The following is a 27709-nucleotide window of genomic DNA, read 5'->3' as shown; positions in this document are numbered from 1 at the left end:
ATCAGGCAGAGACAGGAAGTGCAGAGATTCTGGATGGCAGCCTGCTGGGGGTGCTTGATGAACAGGAAGAGACCAGTCTGGCTAGAGCCTAAGGAGCGTAGGGGAGAGCCATAGAACATAAACAAGGAGTTGGGAGTGGAAGCAGGTCACTCAAGGCCTTATAGGCAGTTGTAAGGATTTTGGATTTAACTATGAGGTGGGAAGCCATTGGAGCAGAGGTATGTCACCTGATTTGAGTAACATTTAAGTGAATACTAGCGCTGATATATGGAAAATATTCGGGGGTGGGGAAGTGCGATTTGGACGGTGGAAGTGGTGAGAAGCTATTGTAGTAATCCAAGTGAGACATAATGGTGACTTTCATGAAGGTAGAGGAGGAGATGGTGAAAAGAGGCTGGATTTGGGCTGTATTTTGAAGATAGACTGAAGTTCCTGAGGAATTGACTATGAGATGTGACAGATTAGGATAATTCCAAGGGTTTTGGATTGAGCGACTAGGTAGATGGTGGTGGTGTTTGCTGAGATTCAGAATACTAAGGAAGAAGCAGGCTGAGGGTAGGGATGGGAACAACGAGCTTGGCTTTGTGTATGTTAAGTTTGAGATGCCTGTGAAATATCCAAGTAGAAATGTCAAATAAGCAATTGGTTATACAAGTTCAGAAGAGAGAAAATAAATACTTGAGTGCCATCAACTATCTCTACTATAAAATGGTACTTAAAGCCATGGGACTAGAGGATTTTCAAAGTGGATTATGTCTCATTGATGGGTCTTGAAATCACTTCAGTGGGGATCAGCAATTTTTTTTTTTTAGTAAATGGAATAGAAAACATCAGAATATCTCAGTAGTAAGGATAGATTGTATCTTGTGAACATTTTTAAATTTATATTTATATAATATTTATAGAGAGATAACTATATGTACAATTAAGAAAAATTTTAAAGCCACTGGTGTTTAGGGAGTAGATGTAGATTGAGAAGAGTACCCAAGGACTAAGGGATCCTGTGGCCATTTCAACATGCAGCAGATGGTAATGTGTGAGGGACCAGCGGAAGACATGGGGAGTGGCTAGTGAGGCGAGAGGAGAACCAAAAGAGTGGTATCCGAAAAGCAGAAAAGGGGGTAATCAGCTGTAACTCATCTGTAGATCGGTTGAGGGAACTAGGATTGGGTTGACTGTTGGATTTGACAGTGTGGAAATCATGCATGTTCTTGATGAGAGGTTTCCTTGGAGTGGTGGAGATGAAGCTAATTGCTGTATGTTCGAAAGACAGTGGGAGAGGGGCACCCGGTGGCTCAGTCAGTTGAGCATCTGACTTCGGCTTGGGTCATGATCTCATGGTTTGTGAATTTGAGCCCCACATTGGGCTTGCTGCTGTCAGCCTGTCAGCACATAGCCCGCTTCACATCCTCTGTCCCCCCCTCTCTCTGTCCCTCCCCTGCCTACGATTTCCCAATCAATCAATCAGTCAATCAATGAAAACTCTAAAAAAAGAGTAGGCAAAGAGAAAGTTGTAGCCTCAAACACAGTTCTTTCAGGGAGTGTAGTAAGCTAGTCAGAGGAGATGGAACCAGGGCAGGGTTTTTAAGGATGAGAGGTTTTATTGATGGAAATTGTTCAATTTGGAGGAGGAAGGGGCTGATGTAGGTAGAGGGGACCCATAAAAGGGAGGCAGTGTGGTTGAGTTAGAGGGGGTGGGATTGGGTGCACAGACACAGGACTGCTTCAGGTAGGCATGTGGATAGTTGTCTGTTCACTGTCCCGGGAGGAAAGCCAGATGGGATGGGTGTAGACTTTAATAATAGGAGCTTGTGGAAGAATGCTAAAGGTGAAGAAACTGAAAACCCTGTCAAAATAGAAACGGTTGAAGGAACTAAGGAGAATGTGTACATAGATATTTGAAAGGTTGTTATGTAAAAGAGAGGAACTAATTTGGTTCTGGATTTTTACGTTTACGTCTAAGAGGTAAATTTTGGACTACTGGGTGAAAACTATAAGCAGAATGATTTTGGTTTTCTACATAGAAACTGAGTCCTTGGTAAATTAGCAAAGTGATTAGCAAGCTGATCAAGGATTGTGGAGACTACTTCCTGATGTAGAAATTTGCCTGCCATTGGAGTTGTTTGTGTGTTGTATATGGTTTATAGAAAATACAAGTGTGGGATGACTAGCTAGATTGGATGATCTTACAGGTCCTACCCAGCATTGACCATTGTGTATTTTGTGATTTATGGCAACTGGTAGTAGGCAGACTGGACAACTGAGAAACCCCAGATTCTTTTCCAGGTTAATCTCTTGGCAGTTGTTTGTGTGTTTTGGCCATGCTTTTGTTTGTTTCTTTTGTTTACAAAAATTAAAAAATTTTTTTTTGTTTTATTTATTTCTGAGAGAGAGAGACAACATGAGCAGGGGAGGGTCAGAGAGAGAGGGAGACACAGAATCTGAAACAGGCTCCAGTATCTGAGCTGTCAGCACAGAGCCTGACATGTGGCTCAAACCCACGAACCGTGAGATCATGACCTGAGCCAAAGTCGGACACTTAACCAACTGAGCCACCCAGGCGCTCCCCCCAATTTTTTAAAATGTTTACTTATTTTTGGGGGTGGGGGACAGAGAGAGAGGGAGACACAAAATCCGAAGTAGGCTCCAGACTCTGAGCTGTCAGCACAGAGCCTGAAGTGGAGCTTGAACTCACGAACTGCGAGATCATGACCTGAGCCAAAGTTGGATGCTCAACCAACTGAGCCACCCAGGCGCCCCTGTTCTCACACCACGCTTTAGCTGCGGGTCTGCCCCTGGGAGAGGAAGATAATTAAGATGTGACAGAATGAGTGCCTTTGTGAGACATCGAATTTTTCCCAACAGTTCTATAGTCCTCTTTATGGGGGTATTATGTCCCTTGGACTGGCACAGCTTTGGTCTTCTTGGGGCCCCTGTACTGCAGTGGCCCTTCACCTCACCCTGCACAGCTACCAGCCAGATCACTTCCTGAGGGTAGATAGCTTGATGTCTCTTTAGTCAACAAAACCTGACTGAACATCTCTTGTGTGCCCAGAACCGGGACAGAGTACTGAGCAAAGTAGATTGGAACCCACCCTTGTGGAGCTGAACGGCTTTTGGTTGTGCCTTCCCACAACCTCAGTGAGCCTTTCACCCTGTCCGGGGACCTTCATCACCCTGAGAGCCTGAGTCATAGCAATGCTCCCAGATTATGGGGCAGGAAGGTGTTGATTTTTTAGTCTCTTTGTAACTCAGCCTTGTACTCTTGGTAGTAAGTAGGTTGAGGTTTATCCCTTGTCCTGCCTTGAGTTCTTAACAATGCATGGAATGGCATTAGATGATTCAAAAATTGTTTGTAATCGATCCTCAAAGGTGTTGCTGTTGGCTAGGGTGCTAGAGCCTACCGAAGAATGCAGACTTATAAGAACTCTGTTAGTACTATTTTAGTCAACCAGCCTTTCAGCAGCCAATGGGAAGAATTACTGTGAAACCAAACCGCCCTTGCTTCCATTTATGAAAGGGCTCCATTTCAAAGGAGCAGACGCAGCGATAAATTGTGAGAAGAAAAAGAATCCTGTATTGTATGTGCTTACTAAATTTGCTTGAAGTTGTGTGTCTGTTGGGAGCCGGGCAGCTCTCTGCCTAGCAGACAGGGTCTGCCTGTGATCTCTGTGTGTACCTGCAGGTTCTGGCTCTCGGTTAGCAAGGGGCCAGAAGCATGCATTCTGATGAGCTTTTAATTTCTCAAGCTACATTCTCAGGTGGTTTTTCGCAGTGGCTGAGGCCTAGGGCTCTGAAGGAGACAGCTCTGATGCAAACCATGGCTGCACTCGTTTTTTGCTGTGTGACCTTTAAACCTCTTTAACCCACTGTTTCCACATCTGCACCTGGAGATAATAGATTCTACCTCAGGATTGCAGCGAAGATGAAATGAAGTGAGCTATGGATCTGACAGTATGTCAGCTATTTGTACCCTTAGTGATGGAAGTCCTTATTTTGTAAACAAGATGGAAGTCCACCTTTCTTTGAATAATTTCTAAGTTTGGCAGGAACTTCCTGACACAAATCTTATTCCTCTACCCCCTCCATCAGTGCCATCATCACACCTTCCAGAACAGATGGAATGGAGAGGGTACAGAGTGGTGATGGAACAAAGTTCTGAAACATTTTTCTTTCAAAAATCAAAACTCTCTGAGCACACTAGTTCTGTTGTATAATAGCCATTTATTCAGCCTGAGTATAACCTCTTGTTGCTGCAATTATAAACGCCTGGGTAGTAATAACAGTACTACCATTTACGGGGTCCTGCCCTGTGCCTGGAACTACTACACATTTTATAGTCATTACTTTAGTTTTTGCAAAGCTCTGTGATTCTGTGGATGTTACTTCATTTTACAGATGAGGAAACTATTTATGAGATTGGGCCTCTGGCATTGGCTTTTCTTGGTTGGTGAGGGAGGGGGGGTATCCTTCTTTTGACTCCTTGTTTTTCTGGTTTATATGGGGCAAGCATCAGCATTGGCATCAGCCATTGTGTTTATTGGGTGTTTGGACTTGCTTCCCCTAAAGAAATAAGTTGTTAGCAAAGAGTAAAGTAAAAAAGTTAGATATAACATAGGGGTTAGGACCATTCCAGTTCTTTCAGAATTGGAGACTTAGAGGAGAACCCAGAGATCATCTTGTCCAGTCTCTTTCTCAGCTCCCTCTAGAGAGGACCATTCTATAACCAAGGAAAAGGTGGTATGAGAATTCATAAAAGTGCTGCATTTTTTTAATTAAAAAATTTTAATTCATTTTCCCTGTTTTTTAATTTTATTTCTTTTCATCATGATACATGTGCTCTTTAATCCCCAACCACTATTTAAACCCCCCTCTCCCTCCACCTACCTCCCCTCTGGGAAAAAAGAAAATTAATAAATACATGAGTGATAGTCAATAGAAAAAACAAATGACACAGGAAGTTTGTAAAAATTATAAAAAATTACTGAAAAAGCCCCCCAGGAATTGTAATAATTAGATACTTAGTATGATATACTTTATAAAAGTAAAAAACTGAATTAAGTGTTGGTTTTTAATGCAAGAGACTATCAAAAATGGACAGGAAAATATGAGAAAGAACCTTAAAAAAGGAGATATAAAAATGTTGAAATTAAAAACTGGATGGTTTGAACAGCTAATTAGAGAAAATCTAGAGATAAACATTAAGGGATTATCTAAAATGCAGTATATTGAAGGGGAAACATTTTTTTAATTTAAGTATAATTAGCATACAGTGTTATATTAGTTTCAGGTGCACAATATAATGATTCAGCAATTCTGTATATTTCTCAGTGCTCATTAAGATAAGTATGCTCTTAATTCCTTTGACCTGTTTCACCCATCTCCCACCCACCTCCCCTCTGGTAATCACTAGTTCTCTGTTTTTGTCTGTTTTTTTTGTCTTTTTTTGTTTATTTCTCTTGTTTCTTAAATTCCACATTTGAGTGAAATCATATGGTATTTGTCTTTCTCTGACTGATTTCACTCAACATTATACTCCTTAGATCCATCTATGTTGTTGCAAATGGCAAGATGCCATCCTTTTTATGGTTGAGTAATACTCCATTATATATATACACCATATATACACTCTATCAGTTCATCTGTGGATGGACACTTGAGTTGCTTCCATGCCTTGAAACGTGCTACATTCTTGCTAGTTGGCTCTTCTTAGATCATCACTCCTTGCCCAGGCTTACCATTGCATTCTTAGATACAACTTTTTGGTAGCACAGTAGGACTCTCCTCTGTAACATCTATCCAGTTCTCCTCTATGGTCCCCCAGCCATGCAGGCCAAGGCCTTTTCCCAAGACCGATACTTCCAGTGTGGGGCTTCTGGGCTCCCATACAGATCTCCTCAAGGGATTCGGTTCCCCTCATCAGCTCCATAGAAACAAAACCATGAATGACTCTTGAATACTGAGAACAAACTGAGGACTGATGGGTGTGGGGGGGGAGGGGGGAGATGTGCATGGAGGAGGGCACTTGTTGGGATGAGCACTGGGTGTTATATGGAAACCAAGTTGACAATAAACTATTTGTAAAAAATTAAAAAAAAAAAGAAACATTGTGTTTCCACTATAGGTCAGGCTATAGCTACAAAGACCTGGTTCCTGCACTAAGGAGGCTTTCAGTGGAGGAGCGAGCCATTTAAATAATGTCTGCTCAATGACAGCTGCAGAGGAGTAATACCATGTGATTAAAGAGCAGATCCACAGAATGTGGAGGAGCATGGTGGTAGGGGTGGGGGCAGGGGTGGAGACTGGTTTCCTGTGTCCTTAGCATCTTGTTGAATGTCAGTTTGAGGCTAAATAGGATGGGAAGTCAGAAAAGAGCTGAGGATGGAATACTGAAGTAACAAGACTACAGAAGAAGGACTGCTTCCTTATTGTATTTTGAGCTTGCTTCCTAGGTACCCAGAGAACCTAAGGCTATGAGAGATAAGCCATTGCAGGCCGGGAGGCAGTAGGAGGCAACAAGGAGTCTCGTGCCCAGACTGCCTGATTCAGTCAGCTCATCGCCTTCTGAGATGAGGACCTCAGTGTACCCATCCACAAATGATAGTGACCCTAGGGGCTTGTGTTGCAGAAAAACGGATCCAGAACTCAAGGCATTTGGCGACTTTGGTCTTTGTTTCTGAGGCAAAACACAAAGGAATCTCTATAATCTGAAGTGCATTTTTCATCTAAGTTTCCTCCTAATTACATTCCAAAACATGCCTTCCTATTTATAGATTTGCTTCTAAGATCTATTTAGACAAGTTACACCTCTGAATGGACTAGGGAAAGGAACATTTCACTGAGTCCTTAATAAGATTGAGAGATTTGCATATCTGCTGGTATATTGATGGTGCAGTGGCTAGGTGGACTCTGGTTTCATACTCTTGAAGTATAATTCTTTTTTTTTTTTAATTATTTTTTAAGTAGTCTGTATGCCCAACATGGGACTTGAATTTGCAACCCTGAAATCAAGAGACACATGCTCTACTGACTGAGCCAACCAGGTGCCCCTTGAAGTATAGTTCTTTATTTTTTTGTTTTGTTTCTCTTTCATTTTTCTTTTTTCTTTTTTTAATGTTTATTTACTTTTGAGAGAGAGAGAGAGAGAGTGAGTGAGTGAGTGGGGTAGGAGCGGGGGGTTGGGGGGTGGTGGCAGAGGATCCAAAGTGCACTCTGCACTGTCAGCACAGAGCCCGATGTGGGGCTCAAACTCCCAAACTGTGAGATCATGACCTGAGTCAAAGTCACATGCTTAATCAACTGAGCCACCCAGGTGCTCCTCCTTTTTCTATTTTTAAGGATAGTTTCTCTTCTCCTACAAATAAGCATAAACCAATTCTAAGAGGTAGAGATTGAGTGTTCTCATAAGCAGCTATGAGTCAGTGACAACCCTTTACTCTTGTTGTAAATAGAAACATAAACTCTGTTCCTGCATGTACTTCATAGGCTGTCTCTCCAGCATTTTCCTCCACAGCCAAGGAATGTGCAAGACTTCTGAGTCAGCAGTCAGCTGCCGTGGGACAAAACATGCAGGATATTGTGCACTGGCAGAAATTGCACCAATGCCCTGGAAACCTGGCATCATCTCCTCTTCCTCTTCCCTCTTCAGGCTCACTTCCCTTTTCCCTTCCTTCCACACCTTGGCTTTTCAGTCCCCAGAGTTTCTGGCACCTTCCGGCCAGGTTTCCTGGTCTCTGGGTTCCTGTAATTATGAATATTGATTTTCCCAGGATAGTAGGATGTATGGCACACAGGGTTGGTCCAGGAGAGGCCTGGAGGAGCGGCATGAGTTAGACCTTTGGGAATGAGGGAAGCGGCGGCAATAACAGGAATGGCCCTTCTGCTGCTCTCCCCAGCTGCTCTGAGTGAATCCGAATGCCAGACTCCCCCTGCTAAGTGACACAGTCTAGCAGAGTTACAGAATAATACTGTAGTACTTGAGAGTGTCTTCCTGCTGTGGTCATTTGGCTTGCAAAGTAGGAAAAGTGAGGCAGCCCAGGGGAATTAATCTTGTGTACTCTTACCGTGGGTGCCTGTCGCATTGTTCCGGGAACCAACTTACCTCTATCTATCTGTTGTCATTAGTGACCTGCGGGTCGAAATCCCTTAGACTGGGCATTTAATACTTGACTACTGCTTGGAAGCCGACTCTCTGCAGCTGTCTGGGAGCTGTGGCTGAAGCCTTTTCATTTGAAAGTCAACAGAAGGATTGGGGGCCAGTTACTAATGAAGGTGTTCATCTGTGGCAGGGTTTGATTTGGAAATTCTCTGTGGTGATTGGTGGGTCTGCTGAAGGATTTCAAACAGAGTGGGGCTACAGCCAATCAAGGGGTGTTAGTGTACAAATCAGAATTTTTCTTTGAAAATAAATACCAAAGACACTTTAAGGGAAGTGTGAGCACAAGGCAGGCATTATGACAGGGCAAAGGCTTCTAGAAATAATGTTACAGGATTTGTAATGGGTTGGGTTCAGCAAGAACATCTGGTATGGGGTGCTCCAAATCCTGGCAAGGAATGGAAGGTGGCTGCCGTTTAGGAACTAAAAGAAATAATTTTCTTCTTTGATAAGAGGCAGAGAGATCAACCAGGTGTATAATCAGATCTTTCCAAATATTGTAATTCTGGTGGAGTCAAAGAAGGTCTGGCATCAGGGTCAGAATTGCAAAAATGCTGGCTGTTTGCCAAAAAAGCAAATAAAGCCACAAAAATCCACACAAGGAAAGCAAGAGACAGTCACTCTGGGAACTTGGTTTCTAGTCATTGGTTGTTACCTGTCACCCTTTCTTCTGCCTTTGGATAAACACATCTGTTTTTTTCTGCCCCTACAAGCCATCTTTTGACTATGTCCCATTTCTCTCTGTCTCTGTCTCTCTCTGTCTCTCTATCTTTGTAGAAAGAGAGAGTGATCACAAGCGGGGGAGAGGGAGAGAATACCCTAGGCAGGCTGGAGCCCAGTGCCAAGCCTGACGTGGGGCTTAATCCAACAACCCTGGGAGATGATGACCTGGGCCGAAATCAAGAGTCCTATAACTGAGCCAGCCAGGTGCCCCTGTACCATTTTCAAGATAAACCTGGGCATATAAGAAAAAGAACAGGCCCTGTTTAGGAACTTAAAAATATTTCTCTTGCTGTTTACTGTTACCTAGAATAAATTTTTATTTAGGGGTGACTAGAGGCTAGTTCCATTTAATTCCATTTCTTGATGAACTCTTTGCCCTGTGGTTATTGAGACAAGTTATGTTTTTTAGCAGTGTAGCATTTATATCGAGAACCAGGAGAGATTGTTGAGTACATATATATCTGAGATGAGAAGCCAAGTCATTGTGTTCCAGGTAAAAAATTACCATCTTCAACTCGGCCTCCATACTATATGAAGAGTGTTGTGTCTATTGACATAAAGGAAAAATGTCAGTTCTTTGCATGTAGTTATTACTATCTCCTATGAAACTTAAGACACATCTCTAGTTGATTTGGTTTAGCCTTATGATATCATGGTAGAGAGAATTCTGTTGCTCAGGGGCTTACTCAGTATAAGAGCTTTAGGATAGAACATTGGTCCCTTTCATGTCAGTCTGGAACTTAGTGCCGCCTTCTGAGAATTTTCATCAGTAATACAGTTTGGTGGCTCCTAGTGTGTTCTTGGGTTGGTTCACTAAATGATGAGTCACTTCTTGCTTCTATACCCCTCCTGACCACAGTGGATCAACATCTCCCTTGCTCTGTCTTCCTCCATCTCCAAGAATAAATCCTCTTTATTTTTTATTTTATTGTAATTATTTTTTAAATTTTATTTGAATCCAAGTTTCAAGAGTAGAATTTAGTGATTCATCACTTACCCAGTATTCATCCCAATGAGTGTCCTCCTTAAGGCCCATCACCCATTTAGCCCATCCCCCCACCCAATACCCTGCCAGCAACCCTGTTTGTTTTCTGTATTTAAGAGTTTCTTACGGTTTGCCTCCCTCTGTTTTTATCTTATTTTTCCTTCCCTTCCCCTATGTTAATCTGTTTTGTTTCTTAAATTCCACATGAGTGAAATTATATATTTATCTTTCTCTGACTTATTTTGCTTAGCATAATACATTCTAGTTCCATCCACGTTATTGCAAATGACAAAATTTCATTGTTTTTGATTGCTAAGTAATAGTGTGTGTGTGTGTGTGTGTGTGTGTGTGTGTGAGAGAGAGAGAGAGAGCATGTGTGTGCACGCACACGTGTATACCACATCATCTTTATCCATTCATCAGTCAATGGACATTTGGGCTCTTTCCGTAATTTAGCTGTTGTTGATAGTGCTGCCATAAACATTGGGGTGCGTGTGCCCCTTCAAATCAGCATTTTTATACCCTTTGGATGAATACCTATTGGTGCAACTACCTGGTCATAGAGTAGCTCTATTTTTAATTTTTTTGAGGAACCTCCATACTGTTTTCCAGAGTAGCCACACCAGTTTGCATTCCCACCAGCAGTGCAAAAGTGTTTCCCTTTCTCTACATCCTCGCCAATGTCTGTTGTTGCCTGAGTTGTTCACTTTAGCCACTCTGACTGGCGTGAGGTGGTATCTCAGTGTGGTTTTGATTTGTATTTCCCTGATGATGAGTAATATTGAGCATCTTTTCCTGTGTCCTGTTAGCCATCTGGATATCTTCTTTGGAAGTGTCTGTTCTTGTCTTTTGCCCATTTCTTCACTGGATTATATGTTTTTTGGGTGTTGAGTTTGATAAGTTCTTTAGAGATTTGGGATATTAACCCTTTATCCAGTATGTCATTTGCAAATATCTTCTCCCATTCTGTCGGTTGCCTTTTAGTTTTGTTGATTGTTTCCTTCACTATGCAGAAGCTTTTTATCTTGATGAAATGCCGATAGTTCATTTTTGCTTTTATTTCCCTTGCCTCCAAAGACATGTCTAGTAAGATTTTGCTGCAGCTAAGGTCAAAGAGTTTGTTGCCTGTTTTCTCCTTGAGGAGATGGCTTCTGTCTTATATGTAGGTCTTTCATCCAGTTTGGTTTATTTTTGTGTATGGTGTAAGAAAGTGGTCCAGGTTCATTCTTCTGCATGTCACTGTCCAGTTTTGCCAGTACTACTTGCTGAAGAGACTGTCTCTTTTCCATTGGATAGTCTTTCCTGCTTTGTCAAAGATGAGTCCGCCATAAATGTGTGCGTCCATTTCTGGGTTCGCTATTCTGTATGTGTCTGTTTTTGTGCCAGTATCCTACTGCCTTGATGATTACAGCTTTGTAATACAGCTTGAAGTCTGGAATTGTGATGCCTCCAACTTTGGTTTTCTTTTTCAGTATTACCCTGGCTATTCGGGGTCTCTTCTGGTTCCATAAAAATTTTAGAATTGTTTGTTCTAGCTCTGTGAAGAATACTGGTGTTATGATGATAGGGATTGCATTGAATGTGTAGATTGTTTGGGGGTAGTATAGACTAAGTCCTGTTTAAACCAAAGTTTTGGTGCAGTTCTGTTTGTCACACTAGTAGCAAGTTGGTGATATGCCTGTGATGGAGCATTCGGACTAGAACACCAGAGGTGAGTACTGTGACCATGGGGATTTCCTCAATACTAAACACAGAAAACTTGAGAATTGGAAGAAGAGTTTAGAGAATATCCAGTATAACTTCCTCATCTTACACAAGGGAAAATCGAGAATTGGTGAGGCAAAGTGACTTGCCCAGGGTCATGCAACCAATATCTGGTATAGGGGGCTCAGCGTCGTGTTGGTGCTCATCTCATGTTGGTCTGCTTCTCTGTTCTTCCTGTGGCTTAGTTTTGGTCTTTGGCCTTTTGCCTCCTACCTCACATTTATATGTCTAAGTAGCAATGATAAATAAACATGCTACAAAAATGATGAAACAGACCCAAGGAAGTGAGTGCATTAAAGGAGCATGTAAAAGTACCATCTCCCATCTTAAAGCTTCTAGCCAGCAAACATAGGATGGTAGATGTTTAGATGTTTTTGGTAAGTGGAAGGTTAGACATTACCATTGTTGTCAATTTTTTTTTGTGGGCAAAATGGAATGGCTATAAAGTCTTCCCACCCTGCCATATATCATATGTAGTGGCAGGACTTTTTCAGTCCTTTGAATCCCTACTTACTTTTAACACTTCTGAACTTTGTGCTTCTTAGACTGCTAGGACACTGCCCTTTGGTTCTCTTCAGACCTCTCTCCACTGTGCCTCCTAATCTTTTTAGAGAGCTCTTCTTTCTCTGCCAATTCCTTACAAGTTGATGAGTCCCAGATCTCATCCAGAGCTCTTGGCTCTCTCTTCCCATCATGTGATGCTACCACTTTTGTAGGTTCAGCTACCACCTGTATGCTAATGACTCCCCAGTCTAGGCTTTTGTCCCCAGCTCTGCTCCTGAGCTGCAAATACATACCTGACTGCCTAATGAGCACCTTTGTTCAGGCATCTCACGTGTAACAGGCCAAAAGGGATCTCACTAGTCTACTCTCACAAATGAGTTCTATTTTTAATCCATTGGCCTGGTTCACCATTTACTAACCATTGACCTGAGTTGGAAACCTGGAAATCATTCTGGAGTCTTTCATTGGTAAGAGTCACTCACTTATAAGCCTTCCTATTTTATTTCCTTTCCCACGTTCTACACTTTTTTCCCACCTGGCTACACTGATTTATCCTGAAAGACTCAGCTGTCACCTTTCAGAGGTTCATCTTCAACAAGGACCCACTACAGTTAGGTTCTCATCCCCTACATTCCCAAATCCCTTATGTCTCTCTCTGTCTAATGTCACTTAGCATAGTGCATTTAACATTTTTTTAAAGTTTATTTATTTTTGAGAGAGACTGAGCATGCACCCATGTGTGCTCACATGAGCGAAGGAAAGGCAGGGAGAGAGAATCTCAAGCAGGCTCCACACTGTTGGTGCAGAGCCCAATGCAGGGCTCAGTCCCATGAACTGTTAGATCCTGACCTGAGCCAAAGACTTGGACGCTCAAAGAAATGAGCCACCCAGGCACCCCAGTACATTTAACATTCTGTTTATGAATCTGTCTCACCCATTGAACTGTAAGATCCTTGGAAGCAAACACTGTCTTACTCATCTTTCCATCTCTAGTGTCTGAGATAGTGCCTGGCATATAGAAAGTGTAGGATATATATTTGTTGAATGAATGACTATGACACTTAGGAACTCCATTTTGAAAAGGAGTTATCTCTCCTAGAAAATGTTTGTAGGTATGGGGCACCTGTGTGGCTCAATTGGTTAATTGGTTAAGTGTCCAACTTCAGCTCAGGTCATGATCTCATGGTTTGTGAGTTAGAGCCCCGCATCGGGCTCTGTGCTGACAGCTCAGAGCCTAGAGCCTACTTTGGATTCTGTGTTTCCCTCTTTCTCTCTGCCCTGCTTGCACTCTGTCTCTCTCTCAAAAATAAATAAACATTAAAAAAGAAAAGAAAAGGAAATGTTTGTAGGTAGAAATTTGGATTTGCTAACCATTTCTTTTTCTTTATTTTCGTTAGATTAATGTGACGAAATCAGGTGGATCACCAGCCATCCCATTGCCCCCTTTGTTGGGGGGTGCTGAGAGTGGGGAAGCATGGAGGACAGTAAGAATGAGACAATGAATCGTGCTCACGTCCTCTTTGACCGGTTTGTGCAGGCCACCACCTGCAAAGGAACCCTCAAGGCCTTCCAAGAGCTATGTGACCACCTAGAGCTGAAGCCTAAGGACTACCGCTCCTTTTATCACAAGCTCAAGTCCAAGCTTAACTACTGGAAAGCCAAAGCCCTATGGGCAAAGTTGGACAAGCGGGGCAGCCACAAAGACTACAAAAAGGGAAAAGCATGCACTAACACCAAGGTAAGGGTTTGGCTTCTCCCAAGCCTTGGGGTCACTGACCTAAGGATTTAACCAGAAAAGAATAGATTTTGAGTAGAAGTAGGCCAAAGAAAAGGATTGGGTAGAGGTAGACTGGGTGAGAACTAGGCAGAGTCTAGCCAAGACCTAGTAGAGAAAGTCCAACCTCTGCCTTGTTGAAACTTTGTGGGTCCATTACCTGTGTTAAGTTGACTGTACCATTTCCCAGGCCCTATTCTTTTTTTTTTTTTTTAATGTTTGTTTATTTATTTTGAGAGAGCACATATGTGTGTGTGCGTGCACAAGTAGGGGAGGGACAGAGAGATAGAGACTCCCATGCAGGCTCCACACTCAGCACAGAGCCTGACATATGGCTTGATCCCATGAACTATGAGATTATGACCTAAGCCGAAATCAAGAGTTGGATGCTTAGCGCTTAACCAACTGAGCCACCTGGGCACCCCAGACCCTATTCTTATTTCATGTATTCACATACTGAACATTCAGGGTTTCAGCTATTTAAGAACAACCCTGAAGTCAAGTGGTATAGGAACTTTTTTTTCCCCCTGAGGTTCTATTTTGAATCTCTCATTATTAGGAGGATACAAGTCACTTAGCAAAGAAATAGCCATGCCCTGTTAGCATCCTATCTGCACATGCTTCGTGATGCCTGGCATGTCATGTTAATAAAGTCATCACAATGACCGATAAGGTATAGATAGTATTTGCTAACTTGGGGATTTGCCACAAGCTTCAGACCTCTTTGCATCTGTATTTCAAAGATTTTAAAAAATTTTTTATTTATTTATTTTTGAGACAGAGATAGACAAAGTGTGAGTTTGGGGTGGGGGGAACAGAGAGAGAGGGAGACAGAATCCCAAGCAAGCTCCACGCTGTCAAGCACAGAGCCTGAGGTGGGGCTCAGACTCACAAACCATGAAATCCTGACCTGAGCCAAAATCAAAAGTCAGACACTTAACTGACTGAGCCACCCAGATGCCCCCAAAGATTTGTTTTGATAAGCAGGGGCCTTGTAAGCCATAATATTTCTTTTGGTTTCTTCACAATCTAGAGAAGTAGAGTTTTCATGAAACAGGGTAGATACTCAGGTACCTGTGTAGGGGTAGGTACAAGGAAGTGGAAAAGGAATAATATATTTCCTGCGCTCCTCCTTATGTGAAAACACCTTCTATGAGAAATTTGGAGAAGGCTAGCAGAGAAACAAGTTGCAGATGATATCGTGACTAGATCATTAGTGTCCTTTCATGAGCTTTACTTTGCCTTGTGTAGATACCTGGAAACCCCCTTCCAGTGTATTTGCATTTGGGTAGATACTCATCAGCAAAATTTAGGAAATTCAGAGGCATGGCTTTGTGAGTTCTGGAGTTTTAGTATGAATAAAAGGAATTCAAACCTAGAAACATTTTATGACTTTTTTCCTTCTGTGAATAGAGTACACGTTAGTTAAGTGTCCATTCTCACCCTGAGTACTTTCTGCAATAAGGGTTTTTTAAGATCATTCCCTGGACTTTTGGTCTAAAGATGGTGATTTTAGAACTCTTTTTAGGACATAAAACTTTGGCTCTTGAAAGTTGCCTTCTAGAAATTCTTGAATAGTAGACTCATTCCAGGACTCTTAAGATTGCCTGAACTATGTATTTAAATAATCTCTGTCTCCTTGGATAGAAATCTGCTTGACTTAGAAACCTCTCAAAAGGTCCTCTCCTGTCAATTAAGGTGACATCTGATTTTCATATCGTTTGTTGAAATGAAGACCTACTTCAATATATTGCAGATCTACAAGGTGAACATGTGCTGGGTTTATGTCCAGCACTGACAGTTAAGAGTCTCCTGTATCCATAGCAATCACCAGCTTTTCTCTCAAGCCATTGCAGGTGGTCTCCTATGACCCAGGTGGGTCCAAAGATTTCTTGGGAGAATAGCCCTGTTTGGCGGCTTTGGGGAATGATGGTTACATGATCATGAAACTCTAATAGAAATGTGAACTTTCCTAAGAGGTGCTCCCTTTGCCCTGAAAGCAGCTGTGTTTTTCAGTGTCTCATCATTGGAGCTGGCCCCTGTGGTCTCCGTACAGCCATCGACTTATCCTTATTGGGCGCTAAAGTGGTTGTTATTGAGAAACGAGATGCCTTCTCCCGCAACAATGTCTTGCATCTCTGGCCATTCACCATACATGATCTACGAGGTCTGGGTGCCAAGAAGTTCTATGGCAAGTTCTGTGCTGGAGCTATTGACCATATCAGTAAGTAAAACCAGTTCTCCTATAGGATCTCACCCATACCCCTACCCACTTGTTCAGTAAAAAGAGGCAGATTGAGGAATTCATACTCAACCAGGCCTGTTCGTTCTGATATCACTAGTACCTAATGTATAGAAAATACACTCTGCTTGGAGTCAAAATACCTGTGTTGCAGTGGTCTGTAACCTAGGACTCTTAACTTGCAAGTGTTATCTTCTATGAAATGAGGTTAGCTTAAGGATTTCTAAAGTTAGGTCTTGAACTCTTACTGAGCACTTGCACTGGATGGGATCAGCATCAGGGCCAGGCTAGGAAATACTACCAATTTGAGCCTTGACCCTTCAGTGATTCTTAGTCCAGTGGAAGAAGCACAAAGCATGAGGCTCTGTCTAATGTGATATGATAGATACTCTACTTTTGTAAGAGCAAAATCCTATGGGGGTGCATTCCTGGAAAAACCACAGTTATAGAAGCAGCCTCCTAGTTTTGTCATGAATGGCAAGTCAGTAATGAAATTCATTTGGTTAGGTGATTCTTATAAGGTCTACAGCCAGGATAGCTCCTGCTGTATTTTTGTCATGTCCAAGCTCAGCTTGGGCCCATGCTTTTCCCTATAGAGAAAATACAAGTTAATGCAGACATTGATTTGATTATATTGTCATGACTGTTAAGCAGCCTATCTGAAAAGTGATTCAGAATAGATGACGTCTACATTATGAAGTTCAGGTCTTATTTATTGATCACCGTTAATGATTCCAGGAAAGCCTTATCAAGGAAGTTTTGTTCTGAGCTCCTCCAGATGTGTCCTGCAAAAAACATCAAACTGCTTAACTTTTGCTGTTTGAAGCAGTTGTGCCAACTTTTCAAACATTGGCCAACAGCTGACACATTCCACTGGCAGAGGAAGTGCTCTGCCCATCTGTTGGGCTATAATATGTAAAGCATCTTGGAATCTGGTTGTCTGCAAATATTAAATATGTGCTAGAATGGGATTTAGTGAGCCTTTAGGAGTGTGACTCAGAAGGGTGGTGGTGGTAGTAAGCAGGGGAAAATAACCAAGATGGCTTAGATGAGGATTTGCATGTACCAGCTTAGTCAGACGCTGCAGGTGAGTTTGGTCTTAAGAGAGGACCAAGGGTCATTTGATTCAGTGGATTTGTCTGCCTTATGTAGGATTTGCCTTGGAGCTGAGAGAGTTCTACATTATGGATAGATTTTTATCTTACCACTTGGTAGTCATGTATTGGTCATGGAATAAATAAATAAATCTCATTGTGGTAAGAGCAATATTTTCAATTATTTTGAGCCTTAGTTTCTGTACTTGTAGACCAGAAGTGGGAGGGGGAATGAATGGTAAGAGATTAAGGTTTCCCCTTCTTACTTTATAAGAGTAAGCGAAGATCAGTGAGGTAATAGGATGAAAGGGAGATGCTGTGGAAATCTCAAAAAGTAGTGCAGCCCCTTTTTATTAGACTGGAGAGCCTACCTGTGATAAGTACTATGTCCTGTCGGGATTGTAGATTCTGTTAGATGACTATAGCTCTGACTGAATTAGGGAAAGATGGAAAAGAGGACTCTATTGTCCACAATCTCTGTTGTCTCAGGGCTTTTGGTGGTTTTGATACAACTTTTTTTTTTTTAATGTTTTTTATTTATTTCTAGGAGACAGAGAGAGAGAGACAGCATGAGCGGGGGAGGGTCAGAGAGAGAGGGAGTCACAGACTGAAACAAGCTCCAGGCTCTGAGCTGGCAGTCAGCACAGAGCCTGACGCGGGGCTTGAACCCACGAACAGCGAGATCATGACCTAAGCGAAAGTCGGTCGCTTAACCGACTAAGCCACCCAGGCGCCCCTGGTGGTTTTGAACACCTAACCCAAGAGGTGGGAATGACCTTGCATGTCTTTCTAGAACATCTCTTGCACAGAATTATATTTGCCCTTAAAAAAGAAAGAAAGATGCTGTAAAGCATGGCTTGGAAAATGCTTCCAGCTACAGAGGCTTTGAGAATCTGAGTAAACTGTGTAGGTGGGCAGATGAGTGCCTGAGCAGTAATCGCTGACTAGTGCTCTTTTCAGTGTGGCCTCACTAGTATGATCTTTTTGTTCCCCCAGGTATCCGTCAGCTTCAGCTAATACTTTTGAAAGTAGCCTTGATCCTAGGCATTGAGATCCATGTCAATGTGGAATTCCAAGGTCTTGTACAGCCTCCTGAGGACCAAGAAAATGAACGTGAGTTAGATTGGACCATAAAGAAGGGATAAAAGGGTATTGAGTGGGTGAGAAAAGGTGAAATCAAGCGAGAAAACTACAAAAATCTCTGGGTTGTATTCAGAATTAGTTAAAGAGGCTTCTCCAGGTGTACAGACTTATCTTTTGAGGAACTTTTGGCTTAATGAGGAGGCCTTTGTTGCAAACACTTGTATTCGTTATTACAAATCATATGATGGGGAACATTCCTTTGTGAGCCTTCTTCAAGGCTTCTTTTTTTTCTGTGGTTTGTACCCATGCTTTCGCTCCTAGTGTTTTCTGTTTGGGGTTTTGTGCAGTCTGCCTTTGGTACCTAAAGGTTTCTTATGTGTATGAATATGGTGTGGTGATGACCTTCATTTTGACTTTGGTCCACAGGGATAGGTTGGCGGGCACTGGTCCACCCCAAAACCCATCCTGTATCAGAATATGAATTTGAAGTGATCATCGGAGGGGACGGCCGTAGGAACACCTTGGAAGGTATTGGTCAATGCCCCTTTGCCTGGTTCATAGCAGAGGGAAGGTTGACCCTCTCCCAACCCTGGGGTGAGAGTTTGTGTCATCAGAAACCACACTCCTAAGAATCATCATATGTGTGCTGATAATACTAACTGAATGGCCCAGGCTTCCACTAGCCAACTGGTACTTGGTTATTTCTTACAGGACATTCTGGTTAGGGCACTAGGAGACCAGCTGTACTTTAAATGGTTGACACTACAGGATTAAATATAAGTTTAGTAAGCTGGTGACTTTGTGTTCCTCCATTCCCCTCCTCTCCCCTCCCCTCCCCTTTCCTTCCCTTTGGAATTCTTTGCACTAAGTAGTATTCTGGTCATTTAGATTTCAAATTGCTTGTTAGTATGGGGGAGACTTTGACTTCTTTCCTGAATTCTTATTTTTTGTCAGGTAAACACCTTATTTTCAGATAGAGAAGAATTGCCCTAAAATTTTTCCATGGATTCCCGTTCCTCATGTTCCTTAATGTCTTCATAAGCATCCCTTTCTGTTTGAAGTGATCTTCCTTCTTCCCTAGCTAGCTGTGGCCACCTCTGAAAAATGTCTTTCCTTCTAGGATTTCGCCGAAAAGAATTTCGTGGCAAACTGGCAATTGCTATTACAGCAAATTTTATTAACCGAAATACAACAGCAGAAGCCAAAGTGGAAGAGATCAGTGGTGTGGCTTTTATATTCAACCAGAAGTTTTTCCAGGAACTGAGGGAAGCCACAGGTTGGTATAGAAGCCTCCAAAGCAGTAAGGATAGAAATTTAAATAACTGCTTATGATTCTTCTCTTGGAGGGTTTGGTAGAGTGGTGGGTGGTCGTTGCTGTTGTTGCTCGTTTGCCCCTCTGCTATTTCTTCACATCTATACTAAGAACATGACTTAGTCATAGCAGCACTCTCCACAATAGCTAAAACATGGAAAGAGCCTAAGNTAGCATAATGCTTTCCTTCTCACTGTCTCCTACTCTAGAGTTTTTTATCTTCCTTACAGTGACAGGGCTGCTCTGGGTTTAGTTTTTATTTATTTATTTATTTATTTTATTTATTTATTTATTTTATTATTTATTTATTTATTTTTTAAGGGTTCATTCTGCCTTCTATCAACTCTCCTCCAAGCCTTTCTCCTATGTTATGGCTCTAAGTGATGGTGCTCAATGCAGTAAACTATTGGTTGATAGTTCTCTGGTTCATTGAGAACCTGACTTTAGACACTAAGTATAGAGTCTTGTGTTCCAGTTTGGGCATGAAGTAAAACATGTGCTAGATAGGAATGAGGTTGTTGTGTGATAACTTTTGAATACATTAACCTAGATATTATATTTTTGCTGCAACAAAAACGTGCAGCAAATTCCAATTCCATTTTCTAGAACATGATTTCTTTCCATTAATTACATCTACATTTTAGATTAATTGAATTAAAAAGTCAGTAGTTCACACTCTGCTTCTAGGCATCTAGTTGTCCTATTAATGGCCAAAGAGATTGTCCTACTTGCCTGGGAACCAACCGAGACCCTCTTACTAGAAGTTAGCCTTTCTTTTTCTTCAATTCCTTATATTTCTGCTTACTATTCATGGTTTTAGGATACCTTAGGGTATCAAGTGAATTATAGAATAGTGTAGGTATAAAACAAAGCTCCCCTTCTTCTCATGAACTGAACATTCAGGAAGTGAGAATCTGGGCTCAGACATCTCTTTATTTTCATGTTCTCTGGCTGGAGTTTTACAGCCCTTTTTTCTGTGGACCCATGTATACCTTTCTGGCTGCCCTCATGTACCTTCATTTCAGCAAGCCCTCATGTAACACATTTGTTTTCTGGTTGCAGGTATCGACTTGGAGAATATTGTCTACTACAAAGATGATACACACTATTTTGTTATGACAGCTAAAAAGCAGAGTTTGCTAGACAAAGGGGTGATATTGCATGTGAGTAACGTATTCTTTCAAACCTCTTTTTATTTCATACTAGTTAATGTGACCACTAAGGGAAAGAATTTTATTGTCTGATGAGTTTTTCCTTCAGGGGCATGAAGATGAGCACCCACTTCATCTCCTGGGAACATGAATTCCTCTAATGTTTTTTAGTTTAACTTAAAAAAAGAACCTCTCGTCATGGAAATTTTCAAATGTAAATAAAAGTAGAGAGAATCATATAATGATCCCCCATGTGCCCATTTTCTAGCTCTAACAATTATGTGGCCAATATTATTTCAGTAGTACCCCAGCCCACTGCCCACTCCTGCCATTGGATTGTTCTAAAGCAAATCTCAGATATCAGTTATCTCTGATACTAAGTTTAATTTTAGGTGATTTGGTTTGTGCTTAGAGTTAATTCTATGTATGACTGATTATTGGTTGGTTAATAGGTTGTCTTTTTGGGAGAGGGTGGCAGGCGGAAGGGAGTTTGACCTGGAAGCCGGAGAATGGTTCTGTTTTCCTGCAGATACAGGTAGAAGTCTAGGGAACACTGACTGGATCAGGGTATATTTTGACCTCTTCATGACCTAACAATGATGAGAGGTCTGGCTCAGCCTTTTTTCCAGGTGGATAATTGTAGGACGTTCCCTGAAATGATGAGCAGAACATGAAATCAGAGAACCACAGAGTAGTGGCTCTTTAAGGAGAGTTTCTTAAGTCTTATTTGCTCTTCAGTCTGAATCAGAATTACTATCCCCATGTGATGAAATGGATAGAAGAGGCACCAGATGTGCTGATTCAGGCCTGTACAGTTCTTACCACAGACTCATGGCTGAATTTCAGGGTGCCTTTTGTCTTTTCAGGATGATAATGAATCAAGTCACTGAATTACACTGTTGCCTTATCTGAGAACAGTGTTGGGGACTTGCCAGTAAGCACGTGCCTACAGCACAGTCTCTTTTCCATTCATGGACCTTATATCTGTTTCTCTGCCTTGTGTTCCTTTAGGTATATAAGCAGAAATAGGGCAAAGCAGTTTGTACAGCCCATTCTGCCAAAAACATAAGCTAGATAAACTTGGTTGGATGCTTTATCAGGAAGAAATAGCCAATGAACCTGGCGGTATGCCTTGGGACTAAGTTAAGATAAATCTACGATCTTAGGCAAAACTAAGTTGAAATTACAGGCATACTTTGTTTTATTGTGCCTCACAGTTACTGCTTTTTTTTTTTTTTTTTTTTTTACAAACTTGTGGCAACCCTGCACAGAGCAGGTCTATCGGTGCCATTTTTCCAACAGCATTTTCTCATTTCATGTCTCTGTGTCATATTTTGGCAATTCTCACAATATTTCAAACATGTTCATTATATTTGTTATGATGATCTGTGATCAGTGATTACAACTTGCTAAAGCCTCTAATAATGGTTGCCATTTTTTAGTTAAGGTAGGCTGGTTTTTTTTAGACAAATGTTATTCTACACTTAATGGACTACAGCATAGTGTAAACATAACTTCTATGTATGGGGAAGCCAAAAAAATTCATTTGACTCGCTATATTGCAATATTCACTTTATTGCAGTGGTCTGGAACGGAACCTGCAGATTCTCCAAGGTATGGCTATATGTAGGAATAATCTTGCTTGTCATTTATTTTTTTAGAGGGCAGGGGCCATGTTTCTATGTGTGCTGCTAAGTACTAAGTATGGTCATTTACTTAATGTTGAGCAAACACTGTTTCAAGGACCAACTTGAGTATTTGTGTTTTGACTTTTAACATCCTGTAGTGCTAGCTAAAAGCACCATCAGGGACATTGGGAAACAAACCTTGGGCCCCACGTTAGAAGAGTAAAGATTTGGCTGAGCCAGGAATCCCCAGAACAGAAGAAGAGTTTTTCAATTCTTTATGTGGAAAGCCTTTTTCCTCCCCTCATTGTTTTTCTTTGTCGGTGGGTTTCTCTGAAGCCTTTTGGAATCTTATCTATTATTTTGAAAACCTCTGTTCCATTTTCAACTTCTTTCTTCCCAGCCCCCTGGACTGCTGTTGCTCCCACATTATATTTTTGGCACTAGAGCTTTTGGGTGCTCCCTTTGCATTTGATAAATTATGCAATGCTGAATATTGCATATGGTCCCAGTTGCCAGAAGCTATTTGCTACCCAGAAGATAATGATTGCCAATAATAACATAAATTATAAAATATCTTTTCAGTTTAGAAAGTACCATCACATAAATTATTTTATTTGGTATTCAAAACAACTCCAGGAAATGGATTGGGCAAAATCAAAGAACTATGACTTGCTCCAAGTAAATGGAAACAGTAGGACTGTTTTTAGGTGCCAGAGCCTGTGCTCTTTTATTTTATTTAATTTAAAAATTTTTTATGATAGTGAGAGAGAAAGAGAGAGAGAGAGAATACGAGCAGGGGAGGGGCACAAAGAGAAAGGGAGACACAGAATTTGAAGCAGGCTCCAGGCTCTGAGCTGTCAGCACAGAGCCTGATGCAGGGCTCAAATTCATGAACTATGAACTATGTAATCATGACCTAAGTCGAATTCAGACGCTTAGCCGACTGAGCCACCCAGGTGCCTCAAGCCTGCGCTCTTTTAGAAACAGCCTCCCCACCCTGAGGTGCCTGGATGGCTCAGTCAGTTAAAGTCCAACTCTTGATCTGAGCTCAGGTGTTGATCTCAGGGTCATGAGTTCAAGCCCCATGTTGGGCCCTGTACTGGGCATGAAGCCTCCTTAAAGAAAAAAAAGAAAGAAAGAAACAGCCTCCCATTTTTCCCTTTAAGTTGTGTAGAAGACTTATTTGGGGATATGAAGTCACTTTAAGAAGAAAGGAAAGGCTGTGAAACTAGCTTATGTCTGACATGTTTAGTGTAGCTCTTGCTGGGCTTTTCTTTCAAGCCTTTTCTTTCTCTGGAGACAGGACTATGCCGACACAGAGCTCTTGCTTTCCCGGGAGAATGTGGACCAAGAGGCTCTACTGAACTATGCCAGGGAGGCGGCGGACTTCTCCACTCAGCAGCAGCTGCCATCTCTGGATTTTGCCATCAATCACTATGGGCAGCCTGATGTGGCCATGTTTGACTTCACTTGTATGTACGCCTCTGAGAATGCTGCCTTGGTGCGGGAACAGAATGGACACCAGTTATTAGTGGCTCTGGTTGGAGACAGCCTCCTAGAGGTGAGTAGTAAGGATGGCAGCACTTTATAATAGAGGCAGTAGTAAGGAAGCAATAATAATCAGGAGCAAATGTGAGTATCCCAGGTTGTAGAGTGAGGGTCTACAACGTGGTACAGCATAGGTCAACACCAGGAAGGAGGGAAGGATTATAGGCTGCAGAGAATCCGGACTTGCTAAGTATGGATGGAAATTCTGCCGCTGTTGTGATTTGCCCCTCTACCAGTTTATGAAGTGGGAAAGCCCAATATCCTAGCAGTTGCCCAAAAGTACTATCAAAAGCATACTTTTTCTTTGTTTCTCAGTTTAGTTTCCCTCTTTTAAAATATAATTTATTTAATCCTTCATTTTCTTTCTCCTTCATAGCCTTTTTGGCCAATGGGAACAGGAATAGCCCGGGGCTTTCTAGCTGCTATGGACTCTGCCTGGATGGTACGAAGTTGGTCTCTAGGAACAAGCCCCTTGGAAGTCCTGGCCGAGAGGTAATGGAGAGCAGCTAGGGTCTCCTCCGCGAGAAAACTGGGAGTGACGCATGGTTTGCCCCTCAGGCAGGCTACAGGTTTTCTTCCTTCTCTCTCTCTTCCTGTCTTAATTGAAGATGCTTTCATACTAAAGAAAGGAAAGGCAAGATATTTATTTATAAAATCATAGGTATGTAAAGATTTTTTAATCTAAGTGCTCTTCTTTTATTCCTTTTCAGATTAAATTTGTTAACTGATAAATGGTATCTGCATCTTTGAATTCCATTAAAGGACAGTATCTGATTCCTTTGTGACAGTCACATGAACAAATAAATAAAAATAGTACTTATAGTAATTAAATCTCTGTCAAAGTAGAAAGACTTAAACTAATGAAATCAGTGCAGTAGCAGGGGACATACTAACATAAGAAAAGAAATAAAAAGTGACTCCAAAATCAAAAGAAAACCCCAAACCACTTGTAAACATTTCTCAAACTCCCAAATGTCAGATATTACAAAAGAGGTAAGAATCCTAGGATTTATTTGCTAATAAAGAACAAATGCCTTGACCAGAAGAACTAGAGAAATAAGATTTCCTGGGTACAGTTGGTGGTTGATAGCATTTTAAGTCTGTTACTTTAAAAAAAAAATTTTTTTTTTACATTTATTTATTATTGAGAGAGAGACAGAGCATGAGCAGGGAAGGGGCAGAGAGAAAGGGAGACACAGAATTGGAAGCAGGCTCCAGGCTCTGAGCTGCCAGCACAGAGCCCAGTGCAGGGCTTGAACCCACAAACTCAGATCATGACCTGAGTTGAAGTCAAACGCTTAACTGACTGAACCAGCCAGGTGCCCCTAAGTCTGTTACTTAAGGTACTTTGGGCAAGTTTGGGAGTAAGTTCTTAAAAATTAAATATTGGCCTACTTGAAAAAACAAAACTAAACAATAAATTAGTTGCCTTTTAAATTAGGATCAGGGTTTGTATCCCAGCCTCCCACAGTGTATTTGTTCTTGCTCCCAGCCCTTAACCAGTCCAGTGCAATGTGGAATCACTGACGTGGTGGGAATGGGAGTAGGGGCTGATGTAGGTTTGGAGAAAAAATGGCTAAGGATGAGGATTTGTCCTATCCTTCAGATTATTCAGGGCACTGTAAAAAAAACAGGAATGTTATCAAAGGAGAGGGAGGGCTATATGGTGCTGTCACTGCTCTGAGTAAATACTGTATGTTATTGCAGGGAAAGTATTTATAGGTTGCTGCCTCAGACCACCCCTGAGAATGTGAGTAAGAACTTCAGCCAATACAGCATAGACCCTGTCACCAGATATCCCAATATTAATGTCAACTTCCTCCGCCCAAGCCAGGTAAGCTCCTAGTCAGTTATCTACGTCTGGGTCCATTTCAGGACTGATCAGACCTCTGAAACACTGCAGTGTGTCTCATAGTACCATATACACACCCTTCTTTCATAATGCACGTGGATGTCTCTCTGGAATGACTGAAGGTAGGTATCCCTTTCCATCAACAGATTGAGCAGCAAAGGGAGAGAGTTGTTGATGACTTGCTGGAACATCACATGTGACAAAAATAATGAACCCAGGACTTTATCCCGTGCCTCCTAGTTCAAATTGCATGTTGTAGGGGTAGAGCATGTGTTCACGGCTCAGGAAATGTGACTTCCACTTGTATTATTGGCACCAATCACTTGTGACTTGGATATGTCATGTCATTCTCTCTGTAAAATGGAGATAAAACGCCCTGCTATTCACAGGATCATTGTGAGGGCAAATGAGATTATTCACTTGAAAGAACTTTAAAAGTTAGGACATTGTCTGCAAGTAAAAGATACTGTTGGTCAATTTTTTTGTGCTACGGAGTTATTTCTCAGAATATCTAAAGCCTTATAATCACATTGGGAATGACATTTTACAAAGCACAGTAGTCCCAAAGAGCCCAGCAATTTTTAGAAAGTCCATTCAACATATTTGCCTATGTACTTGTATAATTTTTTATTCACTTTCTACCTGAAGTTTATAGCTTCAAGCCTTCTATATACTTCTGTAGAAGGGGACCATGAGACCTGTTGTCAATGGGCAGCATCAGTGCCCTCTGATAGTGACTGTCAGAGGGCCCTCCATGGCTGAAGAGCTAATTTTTAGCACATTTTTTTTTTTTTTTTGAGAGAGAGAGAGAGAGAGACCATGATCGAGGAAGGGACAGAGAGAGAGAATCTCAAGTAGGCTCCACACTGTTAGCACAGAGCCCGATGCGGGGCTCAAATTCACAAACCTGAGATCATGACTTGAGCTAAAACCAAGAGTCTGACGCTTAACCAACCAGCCTGACACTTAAGCCCCCCAGGTACCCTAACTTTTTTTAATGTTTATTTGTTCATTTTGAGAGAGAGAGCAAGAGCAAGCATAAGAGGGAAACGGACAGAGAGAAAGAATCCCGAGCAGGCTCCTCACTGTCAGCATAGAATCAGATGTCGGGCTCGAACCCATGAACCTTGAGATCATGACCTGAGCTGAAATAGTCAAATGCTTAACTTTAACCAACTGAGCCACTCAAACACCCCAGAGCACAACTTTTTACAACTAATATGTATTTGTTTATATGTAAATCCCACCACATTCCAGAAAGGATTTAAAGGTCATTTTCGTAACTTTTATCTGAACTTTGCCCAACCTGCTATCTGTCTTTCATTTTGCTCTCTGGTGGGAACTTGTTACTTGGTGTTTGATTTTTTCCTCTTTACAACTTTTTAACTTTCTGCCAGGTGCGCCATTTATATGATACTGGAGAAACAAAAGATATTCATCTGGAAATGGAGAACCTAGTGAATTCCCGAACTACCCCAAAGTTAACTCGTAATGGTGAGTTCTGGTGATGTCCTTTTAAAAATACTGTTTTTAATGTTTATCTATTTTTTAGAGAGAGAGAGAGACTGAGCGTTAGTGGGGGAGGGGCAGAGAGAGAGAGGGAGACACAGAATCCGAAGCAGGCTCTAGACTCTGAGCTGTCAGCACAGAGCCCAATGCAAGGCTCAAACTCACAGACTGGACCTCAAGACCATGACCTAAGCCAGAGTCAGACTCTTAAATGACTGACTCACCCAGATGTCCCAAGGTAATGATCTTTGAAATGTAAGTAACCTATTCAGAGAAGTCATTACTGAGCTGTTGGTGTGTACAGTACTGTATAAGGCAGTAGTTCTCAACCAGAGGTGATTTTGCCCCTCAAGGGGCATTTGGTAGCGTTTGAAGACATTTTTGA

At 41.7% G+C, this 27709-nt stretch overlaps 1 protein-coding gene across 5 annotated transcripts in view; it reads left to right on the top strand.

Annotated features, from left to right (window-relative positions):
• Positions 1-27709, top strand: part of MICAL3 (microtubule associated monooxygenase, calponin and LIM domain containing 3) — a 267770-nt gene that overhangs the window by 131669 nt on the left and 108392 nt on the right. For all 5 annotated transcript variants that reach the window (XM_077759278.1, XM_077759277.1, XM_077759276.1 and 2 more), the window contains exons 3-12: positions 13529-13869; positions 15922-16129; positions 18238-18354; positions 18751-18852; positions 19445-19600; positions 20699-20799; positions 23719-23976; positions 24340-24455; positions 25671-25797; positions 27213-27309. In XM_077759278.1, the coding sequence (XP_077615404.1) occupies positions 13606-13869; positions 15922-16129; positions 18238-18354; positions 18751-18852; positions 19445-19600; positions 20699-20799; positions 23719-23976; positions 24340-24455; positions 25671-25797; positions 27213-27309 (1546 nt within the window). In that variant the 5' untranslated portion in view covers positions 13529-13605. The remainder of the gene's footprint in view (positions 1-13528; positions 13870-15921; positions 16130-18237; positions 18355-18750; positions 18853-19444; positions 19601-20698; positions 20800-23718; positions 23977-24339; positions 24456-25670; positions 25798-27212; positions 27310-27709) is intronic.

This window comes from Crocuta crocuta, unplaced genomic scaffold (genome assembly GCF_008692635.1).
Source record: "Crocuta crocuta isolate KB4526 unplaced genomic scaffold, BGI_CrCroc_1.0 scaffold72, whole genome shotgun sequence".
In the NCBI taxonomy this organism is placed as follows: Eukaryota; Metazoa; Chordata; class Mammalia; order Carnivora; family Hyaenidae; genus Crocuta; species Crocuta crocuta.
The sequence above is the reverse complement of the archived record's forward strand: the minus strand, read 5'-3'. Positions and strand labels throughout refer to the sequence as shown.